Consider the following 19,885-nt stretch of genomic DNA (forward strand, 5'->3'; position numbering starts at 1 on the left):
CGGATAATTGAGATTTTACTCCTGATGATCAAGTGGTCGAACGTTGAGTGCTAGCTAGCACTATTGTTTACGCGAAATATTGCTGATTAAGATATATAATTATTTCAGCATAAAAAAGGATATTTAATTATTTGATTTTTTTTTTTTACCAAGTATGATGTTTGTATAACAAATTGGACTAATATATAATAAATAATGACGTAAAAGCAATAATAATTAGTTGAATGTTTTTTTTTTATTTCAAATTCTTTTGACAGAATCAAAATTAAGAGTTAGGAGCATATATAGGTGTCTTTGAGTCACATTTTCTTAAAAAAATTCATATGATATTTTGTTGCAATTGTTGGGCGGGATTTACTGCAAATTGATTCATCCAATAGTTTTATATAAAAATCAAACATTAATTGAACCGAGAAAAAATAAAAAATAAAAAATCAGTGCTTGGTTATAGGATTTGATGCTGGGGTTTGTAATTATCTGCTGATCTGTTATTTTTATTGCAATTTGCTTTGGCTCCTATTTTTCTATATTTTATAGCTTTCAAGTTAATTTTAAATGGAAAGTACTTATAATTTATTTGGTCACCTTGCTATTACTCGTCGATGTCTTGTAACTCATATGACATCAAAGTTCTAAATTTGGGATAAGGTCTTTCGATGTCCAATTGTAGCAATCCTCCCCCAAACTGTTGCGGTCATGCAAATGTTCCATTTTTTTTAATGAAGGAAAAAAGAGGCCCTAAGATTTTTGGTTTTGAGTTCCATTTATGTGAATTTATGCCTACTTTTATTTATTGTTTGTCGTAATTAATTGCAATTAGTTATTATTTGATGATATTATTTGTGAAAGATTGACATTATCAATTATAGTTTAGTGGACAATTATGAGTATAATAGCTAAAAAAGTGAAACTTAATTTCACGAAGGAAATACATTTTAAAAAAGACAAAAACTTGTGTGAGACGATCTCATGGGTCGTATTTTGTGTGAGACGATCTCATGGATCGTATTTTGTGAAACAAATATCTTATTTGGATCATCCATGAAAAAATATTATTTTTATGCTAATATTATTATTTTTTTAAGTGAATATTGTTAAGGTTGACCCGTCTCACAGATAAAAATTTGTGAGACCATCTCACAAAAAACCTACTCTTAAAACTAATAGTATAGTCTTTCGATAGAAAAGTGTTAGCGACAATTACTCTGGGAAAAGCCCGTCTCAGTCGATATAGGCTTGCACCATGGTTTGACAAGTTAGGAACAAGAAACCCATATGCATATTCAAGTAACGCAAGCTGAAGAAATCTCATGCATAGGCTTTGGGATCAAGCTTCGTGGCGAGATCGCATACACTCTAGTTCACAAAACTCAACCATAAAATTACCAATGCAATCTCTGCTACATTAAAGCACTTCCAATAGCTTGACATCTCAGCCATAATGCATCACTCATAGTCGAACACGAATACAATTTTAATCTAGTCGTGATAAAAGTCCAAAATGTCAAGATTCAAGAACCGCCCATTGTTATATCATTGACAGCAGGTGTATTTGTGTTGGTGCTCAATGTATTGTCGTTTGAAATGCTTGTCTGAGCCTGCCCCGCTCCAAAGGTAAATTCTTGAGAAGGGGTGTCAAAAGGGGGACGAGAAAAAATTGAAGTCCCGCCAATGTTATTGAAAGTTGTAATTGCTGCAACTGGCGGATCATGAGGCCTTGCAAAGCCAAAGCTTAAGCTTGGCATGGCATTGCTGCTGTTCTCTAACGAACCAAAAATCTTGAGCTCGTACTCCTGTAATTGCTGATACATCGCTAAAATATAAGAAAACAGAATAATGTCAGAATCAAAATTACGAGTTGAAAACTTTAAATTCATGCCGAATCAATCATCACATTTAAGACTCTTTTTACGCAGAACCACCAATTTGGGTTCTAGGCATAATGATTGCGATGTGTACTAGTTACATTGTGACTAACTTAGATTTTATAAACAAATCATATGATAGATTTCACAAATTAAATTAAGTTGACGCACCTCTTTGACACGACACAAATAATCGGTATTTCGAAAAGTTAAACAAGGAAACACAACTACCTGTCAACACAAAAAAATCTACTAGAATCGAATACTGGGCCTAAACTATATTTTGCACATAATTACAAATCAAACTCGTTTTGATCCTCATGTTTAATATTAGTATCTTACATAATGGTTCCAGTCCCAGATCAAATCATTTTGTGGATTAGTAACCATATTGTTAAGTTAATTCTTTAGAAAATAATAACTTTATAAATTACTCATTATTCCATTACTCTCACATCCTCCAACAAATTACAGAGTTCTAGAACTTCTGATTTCAATCTCTTATCCAAATCTTTGAACTCTCAACAGCTTGCATTTTATGAAGTCTGTTGAATTACATTTTAAAGGGCAAATCTTAAGTAAAAATCTTGGCACTTTAGGAAAACCTACTTGTATCATTAAAGACAAATTAAATAGGTTATATCTGATTGGAGCTAATATAATAACTGAGAAAACTGAAAGGAAGTGTTTGTTAAACCTTGATTCAGTTCCACTGAAGGTCTACGCTCTTTCACCCACTGGTAACTCTGGCCAAGTTTCCAACCTTTGCTTTTCATCAAGAAAGCAATTACTATAGCTGGAGACCTGCCAATAAGACTTACAGAATTTAACCACGATCTTCGCAAGGATTAAGTAAAAAACTTTCAATCAAAGCAGCAAGAAAAAGAAATTATTGCAAACAAACAAAATACTTGCAAATAAGTATGCTGATGGTACCTAGTCATATATCATTAGGGTCATGTTATACTTCACATTAACGATACCATATATACATTACAATGAGCTCTATGAACTAGAAAATTACCAAAGTTTCTAAGGCACGGTATTGATGAAACAAGGATGTACAATAATTTAACGTCTTCTCCTTTACAAACACATATACACACACAGAATATCCAGAGAGAGGAAGAGGTAAATAAAAAGTCAAGGATATAACAACAAACAAAAAACAACCAAAAAAATATGCAAGCCCCAACTTGTGATCATCACCTGTTTTTCCCTGACATGCAGTGTACAAGAACCCGAGCCCTATCCTTTTCACATTGTTCTGCAAAAAGCACAAGGGCGTGATAAGGTTGATAAAAAACATAACTATAAATGTAACAGAATTTGAAGAAGCAAAAAATTCCATGATGTGGCATTAAAGGTTCAACCATTCATCACTTTTTACATGATAACCGCATACGCGACAAATGAATGTATGATTTGTAAGGTCAAATACAGCCAAAAAACATAAAAATCGGCTTTTATACAGAGAAATCATCTTCAGCCTTCAATAGTCGAATTCATATTTTATTTGATTCATAGCAGGCAAAATAAGTAACTTCATTGATACATAGTGGCCAGTCTAACTCATTTCATGTTCATAAGATGGTGCAGATCCCAACTAATTATTTATCATCCCCTAATAAAAGTGTGAAAAAAGTTGCGCTCGAGTCGAACTTTTAAATTTTTTTGGCTTATATAATTGCTTATGAATTTCTGAGTTAGAGCTCGAGCACATTATTAGTTAATTTATAATTCACCTGATTCAAAATCAAGGAGAAATTATTATAATTCTATTTTCTATTATGAAGAAAATGTTTGATATATTTTTTAATGACAAAATAATTAATAAAAATAAATTTCACTAGTGGTTAAATATTATTTTAAATTAATATTATAATATTTAACCAATATATATTATATAGAATTTACTCAATTTATAAATATATATTGACAGTGATAAAAGTTCACAAGCTAGTTCACGAGCTTTCTAACAATCATGTAAAAGTCCAAGACCAAAAATAATTAAACTCAAGTTGAATGGGTCACAAGCTAACTCAAATCTTATGCCTACTAGTATATTGTCGTGGGAAAACTTAAATCATGTCCATGTATATGTAAATATTTATATATATGACTTGGAGCTAAAATTGTACATTAACAGCTCCATTAAAATTATATGCAGTTCATTAAACCTGCCAAGTGTGTGGCATTCATCCTTTTCATTTCTCCTCCCCTTTACATCCCTTATATAAATCACATCAACAGTGTAAACAAGGAATTGAATTCAAGGTATTAAAAAACCTAAAAGAGTTATAAGCCTCACCTAAAAACTGAATCGCATCATCAAATGGCAACTTTTGATTGTCTTGGAGGCAGTGATAGGTAAAAGAATTCTTGTACAAATTTTGACAATCAGGCACAGTCTGCACATATACAGATGTCTTTACAAGAATGGAGAAGTTCGTATCAACTATATTTGGAAAGTTGATTAATACAAGTAAGAACTCCAGGTTCAGCACATGACAACTACAAAATGCAATAAGAGCAAGTTAAAATCAAGCTATTGACCAGATGTACGAGGCACTTTCTTCAATGGTTCAGATATCTAAAAATCCTATGCACAATAAATTGTGAAGATTAATCTCATCCAATATTAAATTTCACAGTAATATTCCACGTAATGGTAACATGGCCAATCATTAGTGACATGATTGACCACACTAATTTGTGTCATGACTCATGCGAGAAGGCCAACCACCAGTAAGCATACTAATCACACATCCAACACCTTGCTGCATCGTTTTCTCTTGAAGAAGCAAACAATGAGCGTTCTATAAGACTTAACACTCTATCTTGTCGAAGCTGTAGTCATTACCCAGTAACTACTATGTTTTAGGGTGTCCAAGCATATCAATCAAAGTTCCTAAATACTTTCCTACAGTTCCTAACACGAATGTAAAGGAGAACCTGGCTTTCCTTGTCTAATTTTCCATTTGAAGTCAGCCAACATAACAAAAGGTAAAAATTAATGGACAAGTGCCCGATAAAACTCTCCTTTTATCATCAAACGGAAGTCTTTCGACCTTTCGAACTAATCCCTAGAAAGACCTGATAGTAAGATAAGCCTCCAATCCTTCCTTGTATTATAACTACTGCTGGAGAGAAAGATCAGCACACTGCTGCAGGGATGTTAGGCGTTTCTATAGAATAGCATATTACTCGATAATGATGCTCACGTGTACTTTCTTACTCTACTAATGATCTGTCTGTTGGGTTTGGGATTTACTGGCTAAATTATAATTCAGCAAACAATCAACCAAGATTGTGAATGAGAATTAAAAATAACGAGGACTTTGAACAAAGAGGGGTCGAGCAAAGAAAATTATTCCCACAAAAATGTGATTACATAAATGAAACTTTAACTATACGGGAAATTCAGCGAATCGAAGACAACTATAATAAGTCTAAAGGTCCAAAAACAGATTATATAACCGAAAATAAATAAAGATAAATTAATATAAGTATCGGCATAAAAAAATAATTGAAATTTATCAAATAAACCCAACCACTGAGAAAAACTGACGGGAAACGAAAATAAAAATCATCGAAGCACAAACGGAAATATGGGTCAATTATTTTACATTAAGAACACGGGAGATGCCCTGAGTTTTGAGAAGTTCGGCGCGAGCAGCATTGTCGTAGCTGCCCAAGTAGAGGAACTCGGGCAAGATCTCCGATGGGAAGGCGCTGACATGGACGGGAGATGCAGCGGATTTATCGGATGCGGAGGCCGTACGGTGGCCGCATATGCCACATACCTCCCCCTCCTCGTACTTGTGGTAATGACCGCAAACCCCACACGGATTCTCTCTCTCCCTCTTCCTCATAATCGACCGAAGATTCCAATAATTCACTTCCCAATGCTTCGTTGCACCTTCTCGATACCGAAATTCTAGTATTTGATTGGGCCAATTGACGAAAGGAGAGAAGGCAACTCAAGAGAGACTTGGGTTTTGGGCTAAAGATCGATGTGAGGATGAGGGATCGGTCGAGTACTGGGAAGAGATCTCCTCTACGGATGAATGCAAACGCTACAATGATTTGCTGAACTCCATTCCATCGCTTATATTTTCCGGATAAATTTTCTTTAATTTAATAACTTTAATGACGATGATGTCCTTCCACGACAATTACACCGTTTCCGTCTTATCATTTAATTTAGTAAAATACTTTTATTTATGTTATAAATATAGAATAAATGTCATCGATAAGATATTTGATATAAAAACGAAAAATTATTATTATAAATATTAGTACAAGATGCACACAATATATATATATATATATATATATATTATTATTATTATTATTTTTAATTTGATCAAATAATATTAAATAATTAATACGAAATTATTTTTATTTTGGAAGAGTTGTTCGATTTAAAACGAAAATTTTGTTTAAATTTTTTTCTATGTAAAATACAGAATGATTTGAGGATGTTTTTTTGTATAAGAAGAGTAATTATGAAATTAAATCTTTTGATGTCCTCTTAGATAACTAATATGACGACAACATTTTTAATATAATGATATAAATAAAAAATAATTATTTATAAATCTATGAAAAGAAGTTGACTCAAACATCATATAATATATATATATATATATATATATATATATATATATATGTGTGTGTGTGTGTATTAATAGATTGCAGTTTGTTATGACTAAAAAAAACTAATATCTCATCAAATCATTTTGGATGACAAACCTTATATAGTTTAAATTCTAAACATATTATATATATTTATAATTAGGCTTGCCATCATCATGTAAAAAAATAAAAAATAATAATTTGTGTATTTATTATAATTATAAGAGTAGATCTCTTGCGAGATATCTCACGAATTTTTATCTGACGAGTCAATTTTACCGATATTCACAATAAAAATAATATTATTAACATAAAAAGTAATAATTTTGATAATCCAAATACGACCGACCGTCTCAAACAAATTTTTAACTAATTTTATAATTATAATTATAGACCGACCATACTGTTCATGAAATTAACAAAAATACACATATATTTCTAAAACGGCCCATTTCTTCGTCAAATCACCATTCTACACCGTGCTCTCGCCCGGCGACATTGGAGCTCGAGAGAAGCAATCAGCTCACGCCTCTGCTCGTTCGGTTTTCTACTGTTCATCGTCCACATTTATGCTCGTACAGTTTTCGATTTCTGGTAAAAGTTAATTGATTCTTTCATTTCCGTTTTTATTATGGATTCCATTATCAATTCCAATCAATATTTGCTCCAATTGATAACCTAGCATGTGTTTTATCATAACTGATTGTCGAATTGGAGTTCCCCCAATTTGATTGAACCCGAGTATTGTAAAGTTCATCCATTTCATCTCAGACGTAACTCAGACGGTTTATGCGGTGATTTGGGTCTGCCTGATTGCGTTAAACGTGTACATGCAACACATATACGTGTTTATGCATATGATCAAGCTTGTGGGAAATTCCATACTGCAAGCTATTTGTTCAAGTCTTTGTTTAATTTACTGTGCATATACTGAAGTTATGCATATGATCAAGCTCGTGGGAAATTCCATACTGCAAGCTATTTGTTCAAGTCTTTGTTTAATTTACTGTGCATATACTGAAGTTTGGATCTTGGTGACTTTATTTGTCTTCTTCTTCTTTCAATCAGATGAAAATTAAATGCTACTTATTTTTGCTTAGAAATAGAGACTGCATCCATGGTATCTATAAGGGGAAAATTTTACTACACACTTCTTGTTCTATCAAGTCACACATTTCGTGGTCTAGATTTGAACCTTCTAGAGTTTTTTTAAGAAAGAAAAAAATTGGCTAGGAAAATCTGTTTAAATATTAGATGCATTATAATTTGGTATGTTAAAAAAACAAGAACTTTTTGAATTTTCTTTCTTATTTTTTTAAACACATTTCCTTTAGGTTTTTTATGATGCATATTTCCACAGAAATTTTGAGTTTTTTTTCCCTGAAACTATAAGTGCATCTTTAATCATTGAAGATGCTAGTCTTGAATCAAGTTCAAGCACTGTTCTGTATTTATCATGCACCATTGAATTTCAATTCAATTCATCTTTAATTTACACCTGTATGTCTGTGGTATCCCTAACATTCGATGAATCAAGGGTGATTCTGGTTTGCAGAAATTGTTGTTTGACCTATCAATTGGAGTTTATGGATATAATTTGAGATATAGAGTCAGTGGCCATTTGATTTTCAAATTGCTTTAAGCTTCATTGTTGGTTAAAAGTGGGTTGCACACTAAGCATTTGCTGTATTAGCATGATATCATGTTAGCTGACTTCTCAATTGGTTTTTTGTCTTTTGGGGTTTTGCTTTGCAGGTCTTTTTGGTGAAGTTTGGGCATTGCTCCTGTCATGCGGGATACATGATTTGACAGCTGTGTCCTGACTAGTTTACGACCATGATGGAGACGTCTGATATTATTTTATTGAAGGTATATATTAGCCTAAAACAAAGATGAATACACAAACCCACCATTCAGGGCAAATTGGCCAGGTACCAAACCAAGCTGGCACCATGTTGCCTGGTCTGTCACAGCAAAATGGAAATTCGATACCTAGTCAGATGCAAAATCCTATTATCCAGCGAAATGTCTTGAATACAGACCACCCTGAAATCACAAGAGCACGCAGATTAATGCAAGAAAAAATGTACGCTTTTTTACTGTCATAACTATTGAGATAGATGCCACAGAATAATTGTATTTTTGCACTGTAAAGGCAGAAAATTATATAAATAATAAAAATTAATAAATGGAAAAATTATAAATGAAATCTCCGTGGCAATATATGCATGAAGATGCAGGAGGTTTCTAATTCTACATGGATTCATTGATGATATAACCAATAGGAGTCTCTGTTTTCTAAAACAACTTGTGCATGTTTCTAGTTCATTCCTTCGATTTTCTTGACCTTTTTCTTTAGGCTTCAGTTGTGGTGTTCCAGAGAGAGGTCTATTCCCCTCTAATATATACACGATTTTATTTTTTTACTGACTGTGGTCCTTCCCTTAGCGCCTCGTTTTGGGTGGCGCTCACGAAAAATAAGACTATGTAATACCTTTGTAACGGCAATACCGTCTTAACGAGTTTTATTGGATATTTGTGCTAGCTTTTTTTTTTTTGTCTATTCAGTTGTATGCTTTGTAATTCTGTTTTGTTAGATGTTGACAAAAATTTTAGAATGGAACAACATATTTGTTTATGTGATAATAATGTAAATATCATGTTATTTTGGGAAAATGCATGAGGGCGCAGCCATTTCCTTTTGCATTTGGTAACTTGCTTTTTGTGTGGGTCAGTGTTGTCAAAGGCGCTAGGCGGAGCTGCAGCGCCTTATGGACAACCAGGCGACGTGTATGGCTGGGCGAGCGCCTTTATCGCCTTGAAGCCGCTTTTCTCCAGGCGATGGGCGTTCCAGGCGTTCCGCCTCTGTGCAGCGCGTTCCGCCTCTTTGCCGCAGGCTTCTTCTTTATTTTTTAATGACCCAAAGCCCAACTAAATAAGCCCATAACTAATTTCAGCCCATAAGTAATTTATTTTTAAACAAAAGCCTAGTTTTGCATGTCGATTTGTCGATACGTATTCTCCTCCCCTGCCGATTGAAGCTTCTGCCTTATCTGCGCACACCACTCTCCCCTACCGATTGAAGATTTCTTCTCTGCCGCAGGCTTCTTCTCTTTTGCCTTATCTGTTTTGCATTTATTTTAAAAAAATAGCCTAGTATGGCTTCTCATCCTCAATCAGAAAACACACAACCAGATGGGGATAATAAGAAAGACCCCAGTTGGAAGCATTGTTATTTGAAAAATCCAAATGATACTAATAGTGTGACGTGTAGGTTTTGTGGCTTCACGTCCAATGGAGGAATTTTTCGAGCCAAACAACAAATTACTTGAAGCTTTATATATTTAGGTTTTCATATAGTTCATTATTATTAATAGTTGATTTTTAGTAGAACATAAATATATAATACATTCTCTCTATATTATCGCCTCGTGGCTAGGCGATCGCCTTTTGTCGCCTAGGCGTTCGGGCGCTAGGCAGTGGCTCGTCGCCTTGACGTCGCCTAGCGCCTTGACAACTATGGTGTGGGTAGATTATGTATTTTTCTTTCTTTAATTCTTTCTAGTATATTATTATATTACTATTCTCGTTTTAAATGAATGCTTTCAAATTTCCATTACCCCAAGCTTTTGATGCTAATGATTCCACTGTTTCATGATATTAATGCCCGACATCACTTCCATAAATTTGATACTTGGAATGCTTTTGAGTTCTCTCCCTAAAATTTAGCTTTCATATGCTGCAGCTTGAGATTTATTAGTCAGCGGCGTCAGCACCCTCACGAGGCACCCTCTAAGAAAATGATTGATTTAGTGAAACGCTTAGAAGAGGGTTTAGCAAAGAATGCTACCACAATGGTACGGTATATTTGTATTCATTTTCTGTATATCGAAATAAGTGATCACTTTCATGGATAATATATATATCGTATTGGTAAATACTAATGACTTTCACTGGAATTTGTAGTTGTCTTCCAAACTTTTTAAAATGTTAATATTGTGAATGTCTACTGGTTTTTTTCCTTTTGAAGTAATAACTAGTGAAATAATTTAATATCTTGTTGTCATGAGCAGTAGTTAAACCTGGAAACTTTGGAATGGTGTTTGACCGATTTGATAAACATATACCTTTGTTTAGTGACAATTGATTTGCTTATCAGGAGGAGTATATTGACATGGGAACTTTGGAAAATCGTTTGCACGTTTTGATTAAGCGTGGGCCTATGAGTAATAACAATCAGCAGTTTTCACATGCTAATTCTTCCAATTCCATCGGTGCTATGATCCCAACACCTGGATTGCAACAAACTGGGAATTCTGGCTTGATCGGGAATTCCACTATGGATAGCTCTCTCGTAGCTAACACTAACACAATTACATCTCCCACTGTTAATTCTGGAAGCTTCTATCCTACCGGGAATTCTGGTGGTTCCTATGGTTCATCTGATGGTATTTTACTATTTTTATTCTCATGATCTCCTGGGATTATATTTGCTATACTTTTTGAATCCTGTCTGATAGATTCTCTTTGCAGGAGTTTTGGGTAATAGATACCAACAACCATCTTCTGCCTTCTCTGTAAATTCTGGGGGAAATAACATGATGGCATCCATGGGTGCACAAAGAATGACGAGTCAAATGATCCCCACTCCTGGATTTAATACTTCCGGTAATAATGACATAAACAGTAATGCAAATAACCAGTCATTCATGAGCATGGAGTCAATAAATAATGTTGAGGCATTTCAACCTGTTGAATCCTCGGTTGTCTCACAACAGATGCAGCAAAAGCAGTATGTTAGCGGTCAAAATAGTCGCATGTTACATAATATTGGTGGGCATATGGGTAGTGAAATCAGATCTACATTACATCAGAAGTCCTATGGACTGTCTAATGTGCCCTTAAATGGAGGTTTGGGGATGATGGGAAACAATATGTCCCTGATGAATGGTCCAGGGAACACAGAAAGCTATTTAAGTGGGACAATGTATGGAAACTCCATCAAACCCATGCATCAACAATTTGACCAAAATATACGACCAACGATGCGGGGTATAGTCCTTTTCTCTTCTCCACCTCTCCTCGTTTCCCTCCCCCTTCTCCCCCTTATGCATTTCTGAACAGGAAAACTTGTGATAATACGGGAAATTTGATTTTAGCTCAAATTTTTTGGAACTTTCTGTTTTGTTTCACGCTCATCTCCCATTCTACTTTTTAGGAGATGGATATGAAATTGGTGCGGCTGATGCTGCAGGGTCTGGTAACATGTATGTTTCGGTCACATCTGTTGGGACAATGATGAACAATCAGGGTTTAAATGCTGTATCCATGCAAATGCAATCCGTTCCGAAAACGAACTCTCCTATGATGACCGGTCAACCAACCATGAACGCAGTTCAACAGGTGACAGCGATGAAATCTCAATCTGTTGACCAGTCTGACAAATTGAATTCTCAGTCGCAGTATTCAGGGAGGGAAAATCTCGTGCATACTCATCAACAACAATTTCAACAGCCATCTCATCAATTTCAGCGTCAGCAACTTGTTCAGCATCAGGTCCAGCAAAACCAGCAAACTCAAAACCACCTGTTAAAGAATGATACATTTGGTCAGTCTCAACTAACAGCTAATATAGTTGCCGAGGCAAAAACTGGACGTGCATCTGAGCATCGTGGTGATGTCATGCATTCACAAGTCTCCGATCCCTTCCATTTTTCTGATATGCAGAGTCAGTTTCAACAAAATACTATGGAAAACCAGTCTAGAGCTACACAGTTGCTGTCACATCCATCTGGTCCACAGGATGTCACATCATCATTGACGCAAACTTCAGATCAGATGCAGTTGTTACATTCACAACAGTTTGCTGCTAATTCTCAAAGTGAGTTCATGAGTTTTTCTGGTGGCATCCAATTAGATGCATCATTTCGTGGTCAATGGTATTCCAATTCTCAAGATGTATCTCAAGTGTCAGGGAGACTCTTGAATGATCAAAATGTGCAAGATGAATTCCATCACAGATTAACTGGCCAAGATGTGGCGCAGCTAAATAATTTGTCCTCAGAAGAATCAATCATTGGTCAATCTGATTCTTCTAGATCAGAAGTACCCCCAAATTTAAGCGATACAATATCTAGATCTAATAACCTTAATCGTGAACGGCAATTCAAAAATCAACAAAGGTGGCTATTGTTTTTGCTGCATGCTCGTCGATGTTCTGCTCCAGAAGGGAAATGCCAAGAACCTAACTGCGTAAAGGTTCAGGAATTGTTGAAACACATGGATTGTTGCAACGTATACAAGTGTTCATTCCCTCGTTGCCATGTTACTAAAATCTTAGTCAACCATAAAAGGCTCTGTCGGGATGCAAGCTGCCCAGTTTGTATTCCTGTTATGAATTTTGTGCAGGCACAACGAAAGGCATGTGCACATTTTGACATGAATTCAGGCTTACCTGGCTCTATCCATGGATCCTGTAAATCCAATGATACTGCTGAAATCGCTGGAAAGACAACTCTGAAATCTAGCTTAGTGATTGCTGAAACTCCTGAAGATCTGCAACCTTCTATTAAGCGCATGAAAATTGAACAAGGTTCTCGATCTCTTATCTCTGAAATTGAGAGTTCTGCTGCACTGGTTTCTGCTGTAGATGAGCCTCCTCTCCAGAAGGTGCTGCATGCTGAGCAGCAGCATGATTCTAAACTTGTAATAAAATCTGAAGTTTGTGAATCTAAAATGGAGGTTTCTGTAAGCAGCGGACAATTAAATTCCCAGTTTACCGAAATGAAGCAGGATAACATCGACAATGCTAATATCAAAAGGCATGAAGGTGATCTATTTTTGTCAAATAACCATACTAGATTTGGTGTTCAGGAAGTCATTAAGGTTGAGAGGGAAACTGTGCAAGCTAAGCCAGAAAATTCATCTATACCTTCTGAGAGTGCAACCAAATCTGGGAAGCCCAAAATAAATGGGGTATCGTTGACGGAATTGTTTACACCTGAACAAGTCCGGCGGCACATTACAGGCCTTAGACAGTGGGTAGGCCAGGTTAGTATCATATTATACTCATCTATTGTATTCCTTTATTTATATAATCATTCTGTCTGACAATTGTGGTATTCACCATCCTCATATTTCTTTTTGACATATACTTTGTCAATACAGAGCAAAGCAAAAGCAGAAAAAAATCAACAAATGGAGAATTCCATGAGTGAAAATTCTTGCCAGCTGTGTGCAGTCGAGAAGCTTACTTTTGAACCGCCCCCTATATATTGTACACCTTGTGGTGCTCGAATAAAAAGAAATGCAATGTATTATACCTTTGGAGCTGGAGAAACTCGTCATTACTTCTGCATTCCATGTTATAATGATTCCCGTGGAGATGCTGTTGTGGTTGATGGGACTGCCATTCCAAAGGCGAGGATGGAGAAGAAGAAAAATGATGAGGAAACTGAAGAATGGGTATACCACTTCTACTTATTTGGTATTTTTATTGGCTGCAATAAAGAGTATATTCAGACACTGAATGTTTATGTTGCAGTGGGTTCAATGTGACAAATGTGAAGCTTGGCAACATCAAATTTGTGCGTTGTTCAACGGTCGGAGAAATGATGGTGGACAAGCTGAGTACACTTGTCCAAACTGTTATATAATCGAGGTTGAAAAGGGAGAACGTGTGCCATTGCCGCAGAGTGCTGTTTTGGGAGCAAAGGATTTGCCTAGAACAGTATTGAGCGATCACATGGAGCAGCGATTGTTTGTAAAGCTGAAGCAAGAAAGGCTGGATAGGGCAAGGCTTCAAGGCAAAGGTTATGATGAGGTGAATCTAATTTTACTCGTATTTGGTATGGGATGGGATGTTTTTCATTTTCCATTGATGATTGATCTTTATTGTTGGTTTGCATGAGTTCTTTTCCTTAACACGCGTCTGTTTGTTTACATTAAAAGGTATCTAGAGATGCGTAAGGAAATATATATGTTTGACATTTGATGGCAAACTTACCCTGAGTTCATACTTTGATGCTTCAAGTCAATAATTCCTATGAAGTTTTTGATATCTAGTTAGAATTGCCTTTTGAGAAGTATCTAAAGAAGGCTTTGACTTCTAAAGAAGGTTGTTTTGTTTTTTTGTCTTAAAAATAAACTGCGCGGTACAAAGGTTTGTTCTCTTTTATATTTGTATGGTGGACCTATTTTGATCCCCCAAGTTTGTAGATTTATTGTTTAGACAGTTATATTGTCTCATGTGTTCTTATTTATAAAATTGTTAGTAATAATTTTGTAATATATAAACCCAAATACAGAAATGAAAGCTTGAATAATTTTTTAAGTAGCTTGATACTTTGTTTAACCATATGCAATGTCATGGGAAGATCAAAAGTGGGAGGAAATTTTAGAAACTTGCTCATAGACTTTGTTCATAAAGTTATCACAAGATTTTATTTACATGGTAAAATAGGAAGCCTTGTGATTGTACATGTCTACTATACAATTAGTAATATCCACTAACCTCTAAGTTACAATAAATAATGAATAAACTTTCTTTGCTTTTGGAGTTACTTGAGTGTAATCATACTTAGTGCACATGCTCCGATATGTAGTGTCAAAAAATTGAATTTTGGTGTCTTTGTTGTTTCAGTTGTAACTATTTTCCATCAGCGTGATTCTGTATGTGATATTCAACTGTTGTCTTGTCACTTTTGCCAGGTTCCAGGAGCGGAAGCTCTTGTTGTGAGAGTGGTGTCATCAGTGGACAAAAAACTGGAAGTCAAACCTCGGTTCCTTGACATTTTCCAGGAGGAAAATTATCCATTAGAGTTCGCATATAAATCTAAGGTGTGGCTTATTGAAGGAACTGATTGGCAGATTCTTAGATATGGATTATGGAATATCATTAACTAGTATAGTTCCATTTATTTCATTATTCTTTTTGAAACAATTTACAGGAGTCATAGTTTGGGTCTAATTCTTAATGTTGTTTATTACTTTTAGTTGACTAAAATATATTGAGGTTGCACATCTATATCTTCTGTATGGTTGTAAACATGATCAACTTGTCTTTACTGTTAGGACTTAGGGCTTTCGCTATTACTATGACCTTTTATGTATATATGTAGATAGAGCCAAAAATTTATGGAGAAAGGGAAATTTGTTGTGTTATCGATTTGATAACTTGTGTGATCAGCAAATGTTGGAATAATAATTTAAACTTATTAAATATTGTTACTATTTGTGGGCGTTTAACTTTTCATAAACTAATCATCGAAAACCATAATTATCTTTCAGGTGATATTATTGTTCCAAAAAATTGAAGGAGTTGAAGTATGCCTATTTGGCATGTACGTTCAAGAATTTGGATCAGAATGCCAGCAGCCAAATCATCGGAGAGTCTACCTGTCATACCTGGATTCTGTTAAATATTTCAGGCCGGAGGTCAAAGCTGTTACTGGAGAGGCTCTTCGGACATTTGTGTACCATGAAATTTTGGCAAGTTTTTTACTTCATTGGTTGTTATGTAATTGCTCTTATAGCCGATTTAGTAAAGGTGAGAAAATCTTTGTTGCTATTTGTAATGCTAGTTCCTTTTCTGTTTTTCTTTATTCCAGATTGGGTACTTGGATTATTGTAAAAAGCGTGGTTTCACTAGCTGCTATATATGGGCTTGCCCGCCTTTGAAGGGTGAAGATTATATTTTGTATTGCCACCCGGAAATTCAAAAGACACCGAAATCTGATAAACTTCGAGAGTGGTAAGCTCTATGGTTGTCAAAAGGAAACTGATATATGTATTGAGTGGTATTGCGGCTCATAAGTGTTTTACTTTGTAACTTCTATTTTAGGTATCTGGCAATGTTAAGAAAGGCAAAAGATGAAAAAATTGTCGCTGAGCTCACTAATCTATATGATCATTTCTTTACTTCTACCGGGGAATGTAGAGCAAAGGTAACTGCAGCCCGGTTGCCATACTTTGATGGAGATTATTGGCCTGGTGCTGCTGAGGACATGATATATCAACTGCAACAAGAAGACGATGGAAGAAAACCACATAAGAAGGGAATGATGAAAAAGACCATAACAAAAAGGGCCTTAAAAGCATCTGGTCAAACTGATCTTTCTGGCAATGCATCAAAAGATTTGCTATTAATGCATAAAGTAATTTTTGACTTCAAATCTTTTGTATCAAGTTTTTGATCATCTACACTGCTTGCTATTAACTCCATCATCAATCTACTTTGAGCACCTATCTATGATGCTGTAGCTTTTTTAACTAGAACATGGATTTATGAATATTTCTACATCTGTAGTTTTTTTCATTTTCTGGCTCTTTTCTGAAGTGCATTTATAAAGAAAAAGAAATTAGTTGCTATTTTGTAGTTGGTTCTTAAACTTCTGTGTTCTTGTAGCTTGGAGAGACAATTTTTCCAATGAAGGAAGACTTTATCATGGTTCACTTACAGTATGCTTGCACGCACTGCTGCATTTTAATGGTGTCTGGAAATCGCTGGGCTTGCAAACAGTGCAAAAATTTTCAGCTGTGTGACAAGTAAGGATTCTAGCTCTTTTTGGCTTGTTCATGGTAAAAATTTGTATGTCTCATTCCGTTTGTGATTTTCTTGCCTAGTTGGTAATATATTAGGTTCTCCATCTTTATGTTCTTGAGAAAGGTTATGGATATCCAAGCAGAAAACAGAAAATATGGAAAATGTTTCAAACATGTATGAATTTGCTATTTCTAGTTATAGTTGTATATCAAGGAATAAATCTCTCTTTCCTTCTTTCTTGATCTCTTTTTGCTTTGTTTTTTGTTTCTTCAGTCATGTTGTGTTTTATGCCGATAACCTTGTTTACACACAATTTAATATTTTGGTTGCATGATTATACCCTGATTTCTTTGGGTTCTCTAACAATATCATCTTGTAGATTGTGTGTTGCTGAGTTGTGTCTATTTCACCTTTCAGGTGCTATGACGCCGAGCGAAAACGTGAGGACAGAGAGAGACATCCTACTTATCAAAAGGACAAGCATGCACTTTATCCTGTAAGTCCTTGTTATCAGAATTTTGTACCCTACATGGTATTTCATACGTTTGCTTTTCTCCATTGTTTAACGCAGGCTTTGTATTTAGATCAAGGAATTTTCTAATTGCAGGTTGAAATTACTGGAGTTCCTGATGATACCAAGGATAAAGATGAAATTCTTGAGAGTGAATTCTTTGACACCAGACAGGCTTTCCTTAGCCTTTGTCAAGGAAACCATTATCAGTATGATACCCTTCGCCGAGCTAAGCATTCCTCAATGATGGTCCTCTACCATCTTCACAACCCCACAGCACCAGCTTTTGTGACAACATGCAATGTGTGTCATCTTGATATAGAATCAGGCCAAGGTTGGCGGTGTGAGACATGCCCCGATTATGATGTATGCAATCCTTGCTATCAAAAGGATGGAGGAATTAACCATCCTCATAAACTTACCAATCATCCATCCAATGATCGGGATGCACAAAACAAGGAAGCTAGGGAATTACGAGTTGCGCAGGTAACTACTATTTTCGTTTTCAGATGTTCCATTCTCCATAGATATTACTTTCCAGTTATCTGTTTACAATCTAAATGCTGATTACTTTCTACCACTTTACTGTGCTCTTCTCAACCTACTCAACCCATTAGACCGGTTTTAGGCAGTTAAAATATCTAATACCTGATTGACTCTACGCCACATCAGGTGTGCTATGATGGTAGCCCTTGGATCCTCATGTAGGGTTCACTATTCGTTTCAGGGATCCAAGGGCTCAAACTCAACAGGGTGTGTGTGGCTAATGCCCTAATAGCTAAAGATGACTTGTTCGTTATTCCACATGTAAATGTGTGACTGACCAACTAGATAAGAATTCTAGTTCTATTGCTATATCTTCCGAGACTAGGAGATGCTTGAAACCCACCTTTGTACCATTGTTCTTTAGCATTAGTAATCTTCTTGCAGATAACGGTCCTCCTAAATTCTGCAGCAAATCATGTGTCAAATTTGAAGTGCATTTTTTTTTGCTTATCCAGTACTTTGCATGGTGATCTGTGAAATTTTTATAATGACTAAGCATTGAACCTAGTCTCCACAAGCTTCGGTTTCTTGCTGCAAGTTGTGTGATGACATTGTTTTTTCGGTGTTGCAGCTGAGGAAAATGCTCGAGCTTCTGGTGCATGCTTCTCAGTGTCGTTCGCCAAATTGCCAATATCCAAATTGTCGCAAGGTGAAAGGACTTTTCCGCCATGGCATGCTTTGTAAGACACGTGCTTCCGGAGGTTGTGTTTTGTGTAAGAAAATGTGGTATCTCCTTCAGCTTCATTCTAGAGCGTGCAAAGAATCCGAATGCAATGTACCGCGGTGCAGGTTTGTTCAGAATATATATTTTTCTCACCCAAGATCTTGCTTTTACCCACAGGTAAAACAAATAAAAGAAAGAATAATATATACAAATATATTCATTTCTTGTGCAGGGATTTGAGGGAGCACATGAGAAGGCTGCAACAGCAATCTGATTCAAGACGACGTGCTGCTGTAATGGAAATGATGAGACAACGTGCTGCCGAGGTTGCTGGGAGTTCTTGATGAGTTGTGGATGTTCCTGTTGTAAATACACCGCATTTTGAAAACACTGTTATACTTTGTTTGACTGGCAAAGGAAGACATCTTACAATCACAAGTCAAATCTGTTGCAGAAATAATTTGCTGGAGCTTGGATTCAATCTCACCCCCAGGGCGCAGAATTTTTAATTGGTACTTCTCCAGACTTGGTTCTGTTACCAAAGAGCTTCTGAAGTGTGCCATTATGACCAGATCACAACTGATTCTTTGATTTTGTTTCTGAGTTGTATCTGTTGCCATCATTTGATGGTTGTGTACCATAGCTGTTAGTCTCAAAGTTTCAATTTTTCCCGTTGCAATAGTAAGAGGGAAAGCTCAGTTTTCCACATCGTTCTTTTCTCCGTCTCTATCTATACCTTGAGGACTTTTAGATTGATATTCAACCATACTCGATTCCTAGGAACCGTAAACTTTTAAAATGTTCTAGTGATGTATAGTTTCTTTTCAAGAATCAATAGAAAGCCAAACCAAATTACACCATGAAAACCTCAAAATTCCATAGAAGACAAAATTAACAAGGCCAGGGCACTAAAAAAAAAAGAGGGGGGGGGGGGGGGGGGGGGGGGGGGCTAGACGGTTTGAACCGTCGCTAAATCGGTGTCCGGTGAGGCGACGGTTGCAGCGACGGTTTGGTGGTTCGTAACTGGAAGTCGCGTCATTTTCATATAGCAACGGTTCAACTTCCTATAGCCAATCAAGGTTCAGCTTCCTATGGCCAATCAAGAAACTTGTGAC

At 35.9% G+C, this 19,885-nt stretch overlaps 2 protein-coding genes across 5 annotated transcripts; one reads left to right on the forward strand and one right to left on the reverse strand.

The window, feature by feature from the left end:
- Positions 1–1,256: 1,256 nt before the first annotated feature.
- On the reverse strand, positions 1,257–5,979 carry LOC142522669 (protein-tyrosine-phosphatase IBR5-like). Of its 2 annotated transcripts, none has more exons than XM_075626192.1 (5): positions 5,495–5,979; positions 4,177–4,276; positions 3,075–3,132; positions 2,563–2,669; positions 1,257–1,802 (listed from the first exon to the last, which is right to left on the reverse strand). In XM_075626192.1, exons 1-5 carry the CDS (start codon positions 5,738–5,740, stop codon positions 1,708–1,710), a joined length of 606 nt encoding a protein of 201 aa, XP_075482307.1. In that variant the 5' UTR covers positions 5,741–5,979; the 3' UTR covers positions 1,257–1,707. The 2 variants fall into 2 exon arrangements, with proteins under 2 accessions (XP_075482307.1, XP_075482306.1); XM_075626191.1 differs by having other exon boundaries at positions 1,257–1,813; positions 5,495–5,977.
- Positions 5,980–6,923: 944 nt separating this feature from the next.
- On the forward strand, positions 6,924–19,489 carry LOC142522779 (histone acetyltransferase HAC1-like). Of its 3 annotated transcripts, none has more exons than XM_075626311.1 (17): positions 6,924–7,106; positions 8,262–8,592; positions 10,252–10,363; positions 10,666–10,954; positions 11,040–11,558; positions 11,725–13,556; positions 13,674–13,970; positions 14,050–14,328; positions 15,216–15,344; positions 15,795–15,995; positions 16,115–16,257; positions 16,348–16,660; positions 16,912–17,051; positions 17,467–17,545; positions 17,657–18,046; positions 18,678–18,895; positions 19,003–19,489. In XM_075626311.1, exons 2-17 carry the CDS (start codon positions 8,399–8,401, stop codon positions 19,112–19,114), a joined length of 5,247 nt encoding a protein of 1,748 aa, XP_075482426.1. In that variant the 5' UTR covers positions 6,924–7,106; positions 8,262–8,398; the 3' UTR covers positions 19,115–19,489. The 3 variants fall into 3 exon arrangements, with proteins under 3 accessions (XP_075482426.1, XP_075482425.1, XP_075482427.1); XM_075626310.1 differs by having other exon boundaries at positions 6,924–7,100; XM_075626312.1 differs by having other exon boundaries at positions 6,924–7,100; positions 11,761–13,556.
- Positions 19,490–19,885: the final 396 nt, after the last annotated feature.

The sequence above is a fragment of the Primulina tabacum genome, chromosome 13 (assembly GCF_025594145.1).
Source record: "Primulina tabacum isolate GXHZ01 chromosome 13, ASM2559414v2, whole genome shotgun sequence".
Lineage (NCBI taxonomy): Eukaryota > Viridiplantae > Streptophyta > Magnoliopsida > Lamiales > Gesneriaceae > Primulina > Primulina tabacum.